Source organism: Acomys russatus, chromosome 17, assembly GCF_903995435.1.
Source record: "Acomys russatus chromosome 17, mAcoRus1.1, whole genome shotgun sequence".
Taxonomy (NCBI): Eukaryota; Metazoa; Chordata; class Mammalia; order Rodentia; family Muridae; genus Acomys; species Acomys russatus.
The window spans coordinates 43,174,396-43,185,244 of NC_067153.1; the positions used below are offsets into that span (position 1 = coordinate 43,174,396).

General features: G+C 51.8%; 1 protein-coding gene across 1 annotated transcript in view; it reads left to right on the plus strand.

Annotated features, from left to right (window-relative positions):
• Nucleotides 1-10,849, plus strand: part of Cacna1i (calcium voltage-gated channel subunit alpha1 I) — a 79,184-nt gene that overhangs the window by 20,456 nt on the left and 47,879 nt on the right. Inside the window, exon 4 of the mRNA XM_051160025.1 lies at nt 5,251-5,410. Coding sequence (XP_051015982.1) covers nt 5,251-5,410 — 160 coding nt within the window. The remainder of the gene's footprint in view (nt 1-5,250; nt 5,411-10,849) is intronic.

A 10,849-nucleotide genomic window follows, 5' to 3' on the forward strand; every position in this document is an offset into this window, starting at 1 on the left:
TGGGCACACACTGCTCTGGGGCAGGGACTCGAGGCCTGTGGGATGAAGAAGACAGGGTGTTCTGTGATTTGCTGTCTGCCTTCTACCTACAGGCCCCTTCCAGGCTGGCCTGGGGCCAGCAATTGTGACCCTGGCAGTCCGACCGTCTGCTGCCTGGCCTGGCCTCCCTGGCCCCTGTTGTGCCTCTGATTAGTTGGCTTGGCAACAACAGGGCAGCAGACGGCTTCTCCTTGCGCTCAGCACCTTCCTCTCCTGGCTGCTCAGTGCCCTCCACCAACCTGGCCAGATCCGAAAGTATGCAGCCTTGGGGGCCGGGCCACAGCCGCGGTGCACCTCTTTCTGTGCCGTGCCTTTCTCCGGCAATGGGTTGTGCCCCTGGCTGAGGCTGGCACACGTCCCATGATTTCTGCTTGAGATGGCCCAGCAGAGTGACCGAGCTAATCTGGGTTGACAGCCCCTGTCTGTGGAGCACCTTGGGCCTGGGGAGGAAATGCCTAGTAGGAAGGCATCTCCTTGCTTTCTCCTCCATGGCCGCCAAGGGAACTTTCAGGTTTTCTTGCAGCTGGGGGTCTGTTCTGGGGTCTCCGTCTCTTAGGGTTGGGATGGGACTGCTGTATTCATTTCTCTGCCTGGCATTTGCCATTATGGCACCAGTCTTGATGCCATCTAGACCGTCTCCCCTGACTCATTCACTTCACATTCCTAGATCAGACCCTTCTCTCCTGAACCCCACACTCTGAGCCTAAACGAAGCAATGCTATGAGGATGGACAGCCAGGCACCCCAAACTCCACATCTCCACCGTCCCTGACGGATTCCTTCCTCCAACACTCTATGCCTCATCTCTTGACCCAGTGTCTCCAGGGTCCTCCCTCTGTCTCCACACCACTCTGTGTCACCCAGACCCGACATGACTGTCCTTTAGCTTATCACAATGGCGGGTAAGCAGTGGCCAGGCAGCAACAAGCAGGACACACGGGGCAGATGGACCAATGGCAAAGTACTGTCTAGCCATAAAAGAGGCCTGAGTGACTGAAGCAACCTCAATAGTTGGGCTGAGGATGGGGAGCCTATTCTTGCTGTGTCCCACCCCAGCCATTATACTGCCACCATTACCCTCTTCGTCACAGAGCCCAGGAGCCTGTCCTCCAAACTGATATGGGCTCATGCAATGGGGCAGTTCACGGGGCATTTGCACAGGATCCTGTGTGCTGTTTCCCAGCGGCCTCTTCTGCCCTAGCCTGTTTTGTTCTCTTTCTCTGGCTGCTCCTGCTGCCCAAAGCTCATTTGTATAGACATGACTCTTTATTTCCTTTGCTTCTTTGCTCAGTGTAATCTTGCTTTTCTGGTCCCTATTTCATACCCTGAATGTCCCCTGACCCTTGACTGGCAGCCCTGTTCCTTTCCTGATTCCCTCATCTTCACAGTTAGTGCCACTGGGCAGACAGATAGATCTATATACTCATCAGTCGCCTGTTCTCATGTGTGCTTTGTGGGGTAGGGGATTTTGCCTGTTTTTTTCCAATTTCATTTTACTTATGTTAATTAATTAATTGACTTTTGAGACAGGCTTTTCCTCTGTAGTGCAGGCTGGCTTCAAAATTGGGGCAATCCCCTCGTCTACCCTAAGTGGAGGAATTACACGTATTCTTCACCACATCTGGTCTTACGTGGTTTGATTTTTAAGCTAACGAGTCCCTGGGGCCTAGAGCACTGTATGGTGGTGGCAGGCTTCTTGTTTAGTAGCTGTGGTGGGGAGCATCTATTCACTCTATCTTTAAATATCTAGTTTTCCCTCTGTCTGTATGAGTGTTTTGCCTGCATATACGTCTGTGCACCATGTGTGTGCCAGATGCCTATAAAGACCAGAAGTGGGTATCAGATCCCCTGAACTGGAGTTACATATGTTTGTGGGTTGCTATATGGGTGCTGGGAATCAAACTGGGTCTTCTGGAAGAGAAGCCAGTGTTCCTAACTGCTGAATCATCTCTCCAGACCCCACCCATAAGTCTTTTATTCTTTAAACTGCTGTCTCCTGAGGGACCATCACTCTGAGCAGGACCCAGGTAGGACTTGGGAATGCAGACTTGCCTGGGTCCAGAAGTGAGATTCAGAGCAGCAGGAGCTCTCGACCTATAGAAGTACCTCAAGGTAGTAAGTACCTCAGGGTAGCTGTGATTGGGGGGGGGGGCAGAATGGGCTCAAGTCAGGCACCAGCCTATTCCCAGAGACCAGAAGAGGAGACCCTGGAGCAGAGAAAACCAAAAGAGATGCCCTCTGACTATGCACTGGCTGGGCAGGAAGCAGGAAGCTGGGGTCTATAGAGTATACAGTGGTGGGCCAGGCTTGCCTCTAGGTGTAGACCCAGGGCTTCCTGATAGGAACATTTGAAATGGGCTGTAGGCTGAGTTGAAGAAGAGGAAGAAGAAGAAGAGGAGGAGGAGGAGGAGAAGGATGATGATGATGAGGAGGAGGATAGAGAGTATTCATGTTCTTGAATTGAATACATGTGTGCACATGGGACCTGCCTATTTATAAATGAGGTTACTATGGCCATTGTGGCTCCAAGAGGAAGGAGTATGTCTTGATACCCAACTTGGACCTCTTTACTTGATCTGTGCTGGGTGCCATCAGGAGTGGGTTGGCATCAGATGTCCTGTGTCCTCTGTCCCTTCTTGGCTGGGGAACAGGCCTTTGGCTACACTCTTGGGGCTACTAACAGCCTGTCTCTACCAAGAAACACGTGTCTCCTGATCCAGACTGAAGGCCCCCAAAGTAAGCCTAGCCTCAGAGAGGGAGAGTGGGATTGGGGCCAGTGGTGGCAGAAGGTGGGCACTTTTGACCAGGTGTGGTGAGAACCCAGAAACACTGCCTGGAGGATGAGAAAGAGCACGTGGTGGGTGGGTGCGATGGGGAGAGAGAGAGAGAAGTGTGGATGGAGGCCGCGCTTTCTCCCATGCATCTACCCCTCTGACTCTCTCCCACGTCTTCCCCTTTCTGTCTCCATTTCTTTCTACTGCCTCTTCCTCCCTCCTCTTCCTCCTATGCCTAGCACCAGGGTACTGGAGGAAAAGCGCCAGCATCCTACCTGTCTTGGCTACTTACTATAGCAAGTATATAAAAGAAGGCTTAGCCAGGCTCCTTGGGGGCCTTGCCTGACTCCTAATCCAGTGGTCCCCAATTCCCTGGGCAGCCATGGATGAATTCAATTTGTGTTAAATTCCTAATTAGCTAATTACACCTTGGCTCTGTGGCCCTGGGACTGTCCAGGCCCTAGGGAGGCACCTGTGAGAGGAGCTGGGCCCCTGGGCAGAGAGGAGCAGCGGGAAAGGACTGTTGTTCAGGGAGAGTAACTGGCAGCTCAGAATTTCAATATCCTGGAGAACAAGGGAAATGTAATTAATTGAGCAACAAAGGCCACCCTTGGGAGCAGCCAGGAGCAGCCAGGCTGGCGTTGCGCTAGTTAGTTAGTGTGGAGAGGAGCCTGTGGCCTTCTCAAGGTAGTCTGGTTCAGCTTTCTCTCCATCCACTGCCTCTGCGTGGACTCTAGGACTGCATTTCTCAGAGCCCAGAGCCACTGGGGGGGGGCATGCCTGCTTACAGATCTGCTGGTGACAGTGACATAGGCCTTTGATTAGTCATCCACATAGATACCACCACCACCGCCACCCCCTTTAGAATCTTCAACAGCACTCCCGGGCCTGTCTCCAGGTAGCTATGTATGCTCACAGGCTAAACTTCCTTACAGCCCCTGTGGCAGATTCTTTACATCCTGTAGGGCCCAGCTCTACCTCATCCTTCCTAAAAATGCGCCCTTGGCAATAGTCCTTTTGCTCAACACTGCTGTCTCTGGCCCCTGCTGCTGGTCTTCGAGCTCTGAGGGGAGTTCTCAGCCTAGTGCTGGCAGTCTGCTGCTTGATGAATGAATGCATGCATGCATACATGAATGAATGATTGCATCCCCAGAAAGGCTTGCAGCTGGCTGACTTAAGTCCTTTGGTCCATTTTGAGGAGCATTTGGGGACCTGTTTTGTTTCCTTGCCTCCCCCAGTATACACCCCTTGTCTTCATGTTGGGGGGTGGCTATAAAACAATAGGGTGCTGAGCCCTGGCCCTGGCTGTTCAGTCAGATGACGCAGCCTGCCAGGGAGCCCCATTGCTTTTCCTGAGAGGACGCTGACCTAGTTTTGTGGGGAGGGAAGATGGGGTGGACATTAATTATTGATGGGAAATCACTCCACACCAAGTTTGTGATGCAAATCCACGGTAATTATCCTCATCAATAACCACCTCAGCATCACACTGGGATGCATCAAAATCCAACAGGATTGACCCTCCTACTTGCTACCACCCTTCACTCCTCCCCTCGACAGGCTTCCGCTCTTTTCCAGTCTTGCACATGAGCAGGCATCCAACAAATATGGAGGAAGCTTATCTTCTGGGTTAGGCCCTGCTGGCTTCTGGGAATATCGAGGTGACTCAGACACAGATTCTGGCCCTAGGAACTTACAGCCCAGCAGATGGAACAGGAAGGCATACAGGCATACAGGAAGGCATGTTTATGAGGGTTAGATGTTGATGCACACGGGACTTCTTAGGGTTGTGGGACATAGAAGCTGAAGTGTACAAGGCAGGCAGCCTAGGTGAGGAGCTACTCAGATTGCCCAAGGGAGGGGAGGGGAGTGAGTGCCCGGGAGAGAAAAAGTTGGACCAGCTCCGTAGAACAAGGTTTCACAGGGCTGTGGCCAGTGAACAGGTGGTGGTTAGGGTGTTTCAAAAAGAGCAGGCAGCATAGGCAAAAGGATTGGCCATAGAAAAAGGCTTAAACTCAGCTTCGGGCAACAGATTTAAATTCATATCCTTTTGCTACTGTGGGACGCTGCGTAAGCAGCTCCGGTGGGCTCTTCGAACCTCCTGCATAAAAAGAGTATTGCCAGCTTCAAGGGGTCACTGTGAGTGCTGAAGGAGAGCCTGTTTGTGCACGTCCCCACGAAAGCATTCAGCACCTGAAAAGGGACTCCAGACACGTCTGTTCCTTCAACCATGATCTTCTGGAAGTCCAACAGGGCCCAGAGCCATTTTCCTGGCTTTGTGGGCATAGCAGCAGACACGGAGGAGAGAGGCCCTCTGGCAGGTCCCAGCAGGTGTGGAGCAGGAGGCTCCACTCTCTCCTCCAGCCACCCCCACCTCAGCTTCTTGAGCTGTCCTTTTTGCTTCTTTGATGCCACCTCCTCTGCCCTTCTTCTCCCAGGCATGCGGATCCTGGTGAACCTGTTGCTCGATACATTGCCCATGCTGGGAAACGTGCTGCTGCTCTGTTTCTTCGTCTTCTTCATCTTCGGCATCATTGGCGTGCAGCTCTGGGCAGGCCTGCTACGGAACCGCTGCTTTCTGGAGGAGAACTTCACCATGTGAGCGCCCCCCCTCCTCCCTCCCCCCCCCCTCCCCTCCCCCCTCATCTTAATTAGGCTTTCTATTGCTTTGATGAAACACTGGGATCAGAAGCAGCTTGGGGAGGAAAGGGTTTATTTCAGCATCTCACGGCGTGCAGTTCATCATTTAGGGAAGTCAGGACCGGAACTCAAGCAGGGCAGGAGCCTGGAGGCAGGATCTGAGGCAGAGGCTGTGGAGGGGTGCTACTCACTGGCTTGCTCCCCATGGCTTGCTCGACCTGCTTTCTTATAGCACTCAGGACCACCAGCCCAGGCATGGCACCACCCACAGTGAGCTGGTTCCCCCCACATCAATCATCAATAGAAAATGCCCTGTGGACTCGCCTACAGGCCAAATCCAAGGAAAGCATTTTCTCAGTTAAGATTCCCTTTTCTCGGAAGACTCTAGCTTGTGTCAAGGTGACATAAAAAACAAACAAACAAACAAACAAAAAAACAAAAACAAAAAAACCCCAAAACCAAAGACAAAAAAACTAGCCAGTTTTCCCCACACCTACCCTATCCCCAACCCACTCTGTTCCTGCTGACTCCGACCTGCCCCTTGCTAAATCATTTAGTAACTGAGAATTAGGCCAACAAAGTAGGAACAGCCAATGTGGGAAAGCTGGATAGGAGGAGAGCGGGAGGTCTGCACATTAGAAGGAGAGAGAAAAGTTCCAGAACTCAGGGAGGTGTGTGTGGGGATCAGCTTACATCCTGCTGCTGGGTCTAGAGTGGGAGCCGGGCGCTCCTCAAGGCAGGATGTCAAGAGCTGCTTAAAAGATGGGTTTAGTTTCTGAAAAGGACGTCCTTGGAACCCCTTCTTCCCAAGTGCTGAGTGCGACCCCGTGCATGCACACACGTTACATGCTTGGAAGTGAGGGTGTTTCAGCTTCCAGTTTCCACAAGCCACTGGGCTGCTACCATGTGCCAGGCCCCACCGAGGCTGAGACGGGAGAGTGATCATGTCTGTTTTAACCCGGCAGATGTACCCAGGGTCTGTTCTTTGTTGAGCTAGGGCACCCCTGGGGAAGTACCGGGCTAGGGTTTGGTTGGTCTCTGAGACTGAGTGCATCTTCTAGATGTGGTGGTGTAGGGAGGGAGCCTGCATGAGTTGGGTTCGGAGCATTAGGGATGATGTGATGTAACGAGAGGTGAAGGTTGGGGAGGGACTGGCTTACCTACCCGTTGCTGTGCTGAGCTGGCCAGAGAAGGGGCACATTGCTGGTGGGGGGTCCCAAGGATAGTGAGAGAGGGGTGCTCAGCAGAGACCAGTCCTGAGTAGTCAGGGTCAGAAAGAGGGGAAGGCCTTCAGAGAGCAGCATGTGTGTGAGCTCCTGTGCCTGCTCTGTCCCATGTGGATCTTTCTTACATTATTCTGTGGCTGGCCCTGTCTCACTGCCCATGCTCGGCCCTCATGTCACCTTCTGCTAGAGGATTGCTGCCTCTTCCTCAAGCAGCAAGCATACTCTCTGCTAATCCTGGATGAATGAATGAACAAATTAATGAATGAACGAATGAGTGAGTGAGTGAGTGGGAGAGTAAATGAATGAATGCCAAAACTGCAATACAGCACAGAGGCAGGTCGGGAATAACACTGGTTGCAGGAGAGTCTATGTGCTGGCTCCTGCTCGGCTGGTTCCCCTGTCCTGTTCAGGCCTTGAGGGTGGCTCCAGCCCTGCCTTGTGTGTGATGAGGAGAGCTAGGGGCACAGTGCTGTGGACATGCCTAAACCTCGGTGTTAGAGAGGGCCCGTGTGCAGCTGGCCCACTTGGAAGAGGAATTCCAAGTGTGAAAAGAGAAACTTAAAGACCCAGCCGGCAAGGCGGGGTGATTCTCCTGAGCTCCAAGTCTTAAGCTCTCAGGGCAGGTGGTCTTGGCTTACAGGCCCCACTGGGGTACAGGATGACCATTTTTCAGGGAGAAGGAGGCTGGTAAATTCCAGACTTGGCCAGAAAGCAGGGCCAAGTTTATCCCAGGTCTGCAACCTCCATAGAGGGAGGCAGAGTCAGACTTCAACTCCAAAGACCCAGCTCATGCAGGCTGCAGAGCAGTTGGTAAAAAGGTCTTTCCTGGGGCTCAGACAGATGGGATCTAGACAGACCCCAGAAGAGGATCTGGTGAGCCGGGCCTGGCCTTAGACGGGAGCAACAGGCACGTAGTGGAGAATCACTTTGTCTGCTTGGCTTGTTGTCTGGAGGCCTTCAACCACCGGCTGGCTGTTCTATGAACAAGCTCCTTGGCCGTGCAGGCTGGACAGAGCAGGACCCTTCTTAGATGGAGCACTCAGGTGGGAGCCGGACCCTCCAGGGACCTCAGTTTAACCCAGACCTATGCAGACAGGGCACGAGGCCTAGAGAGGAAAAGGGTTTGCTCAGGCTCACACGGCAAGGTTCCTTTCTGGCTGTAGGTGTCTCTGAGCATGGATATCATAGTAAACATTTGCCTGCCACTTCCAGAGTTAGTTTCTGCATGGTTCCTTGATCTTGGCCCTAGGAGAACCAGGCAGACGAATGTGCACTGGGACTTAGGGTGTTGGGCTGAGAAGAGAGGACTCCTGGAATGTCTAAAGGTGAAACTTTGACCTAAACCTGAAAGGTCAAGATTGATGTTTGCTGGATCAGGGGTCAGAGGTGAGGTAGGAGTTAATATTATTTTTGTGTGTGTCTTTTTTTGAGGCAAGGTTTCTCTGTGTAGCCTTGGCTATCCTGTACTCACTTTGTAGACCAGGCCGCCCTCGAACTCACAGTGATCCACCTGCCTCTGCCTCCCGAGTGCTGGGATTAAAAAGGCGTGTGCCACCACGCCCAGCAGGAGTTAATTTTCTTTATTTGTTGGTCTGTCTGTTTGTTTGTTTGTTTTGAGCCAGAGTTTCTCTTTGTGTAGCTGAAGTCCAGGCTGGCCTCGAACTCACAGAGATCCGCCTGCCTCTGCCTCCCAAGTGTTGCGATTAAAGGCGTGCGCCACCACTGCTTGGCGTAGGAGTTAATCTGTGATGGAGTCTCCAGCTGCTGCCCTTCAACTGGGGGCTGGGGCAAAGGAGTCTGAATTTTAGTGTCTAATTATGCTTCTGCCACTTGCTAGCCATATGACTTCAGCAACTTTGTGCCTCAGTTTCCCTACTACAGTGTTGTTTTGAGAATGACCCAAATTAGAACACGTGGAACCTTAGGGACAGTGCCTGACCCCAGGAAGCGCTGAGCAAGGGTGAGCCATTGTGTGACACAATGTGTGTTCCACTAGTCTGGGAAGTTCCTGATGGGGAAGGGGGTGCCACTGTTCATTTATCGGGAAGGCACCAAAATGGCACCAGGAAGCGTGGGTTGGCAAGCTTACCTCAGTCTGGTGCCACAGCTGATCTACGGCAGCTATCCTTAATAAACACACACCGAGTGGCAGGGTGGGCCTGAATCTGGTTCTGGAGAACAACAGCTGGTATTCACAGGGTGCTTAGTACATGCTGGGCACTGTGCTCAGCACGGCCAAGTCAGTTACCTTCCCAGCATCCAGTGGGGGAAGCATAGCATCCTTACTTTTTGGTTTATGTGAATGTGTATGTGCTACCGCATACATGTGTGCACATGTGGAGGCCACAGGTCAATGTTTGGGGGTGTCTTCCTTGATTGCTCTCCACTACATGCATACATACATACATACACACACACACACACACACTGAGATGGACTCTCACTAAAACTGGAGCTGATCAATTCGGCTAGATGGATTGGCCAACAGGCTCCAGGAACCTTTATGTCTTTGTCTCCCTAGTGCTGGGGTTATAGGCACATATCATCATGACCAGTTATGTGGGTGCTGGGGATCTGAACTCAGGTCCTTATGCAAGGCAAGCATTTTACCAACTAAGGCTGGCAGTGGCAGAGCCCTGGGGGACCCCAGAAGAGGGGTTCAGCAACACTACAGTGGAGGGAGGGTTGGAGCTGGGTAAGTGTAGGAACTGGGCTCAGTTGTCCACATTCTTGGCTGGTCACCTGAACGGGTGTCTGGGTGCAGGCTGGCCTTTAGTACAACTGCCCTGGGGTTTCTGAGTACATAGAGTGGGGGTGGCAGAAGAGCACCAGAAGGAAAGCTGGCAGGAGGGACTCCAGGAATGACAGGTGCTCACTGACAACCCGACAGGGTCAGCTCATCATCCCTCAGTGCTAGCTGCATTGACTCTTGCATCCTGGAGCTTCTGAGTTCTCCATCTTTCACTCGTGGAGCCAGAGAACCACCTCCTGCCTGCGTTGATGTTCACCGTGAGCTGGACACCTCGAAGCATGGTGTGACTTTAGGATGTCTAGGTCTGCAGGAGCGATTGAATCTGAAAGAGAACAGGTTGAAACAAAAACTTTGCAGTGCGTGCACCCACTAGAGGCCTCAAAGCCAGAGCATGTGAAGGATGGCTATAGGTTGATAAGAAGTGTCCAAAAAAAAAAAAAAAAAAAAAATGGTCCAGAGGACCTTACAAGAGACCTCTCAGGGGGCTGCGAGAGTGGCAGATGAGTATTTGAAAAGGCTCTTCTCCTTCCAGGTCTTAAGGGATGTGTAACTGAAACGGCAGTGAGGTACCATGGTGCACTCCCAGGATAGTTAAAGTGAGAAGGACCTGTATATTTGCCACAGACACAGAGCAGGCGGTGCTCCTCTGTGTTCAGGGAGGCCTCAGTGAATCTTCACAGTGCTTTCAGGATCCACTGTAGGAGGCTGGACAAACCCAATGTTTTACACACCCTCAGCTTGTCAGGTGTACCCTGGGGCTTTTCCGGGAAGGAAGACTTGCTGGATGAGGGCTGAAGATGTAGCTCAGTTCACAGAGCATTCCCTTAGCACGGTCCCTGGAGTCATTCTTCAGCAATGCAAAGAGAAAAGAAAATCACAGCCACTGAACTTTAGCCAGGAGTGGTGGCTCACACCTGTAATTCCCAGCATTGCAGGATGCCTTTGGCAGAAAGGTGGTTGGAGGTCAGCTTGGGTTGAAAAACAAACAAACAAACAAACAAATACCACTCCTGCCCATCCCACCCACCACAGAAAGAAAGGGTGGCTCGTACCCACTCAAGCCTGTAGGCAAGAGTAATTCTGAGTCATAGGGACCCCATACCCAGAAGTGACCCAAATTGACAGTTGGATAAATAATAGCAGTGTGCTTGCTCACTCAGCAAACTCACTTATAGGTGGGAGTTCCAAGGAGTAGCCGTTTAACTCTGCTAATGGTGTTTTTGAGCAGCAAACACTTGCCTCCCCCCAATCCCATTCAGCTTTACAATCTTTTTTTTCTTTTCTTTCAGCATTGCTATTTGAACAAATCTCAGAGCCTGAAGCTAGGGGAAAAAAAAAAAAACCCACAACATTTTCATCATCTTTCTGTCTGGTCTCTATTTGATCACAGAGAGTTTTGTGTGCAGTGTGTGATAGGCG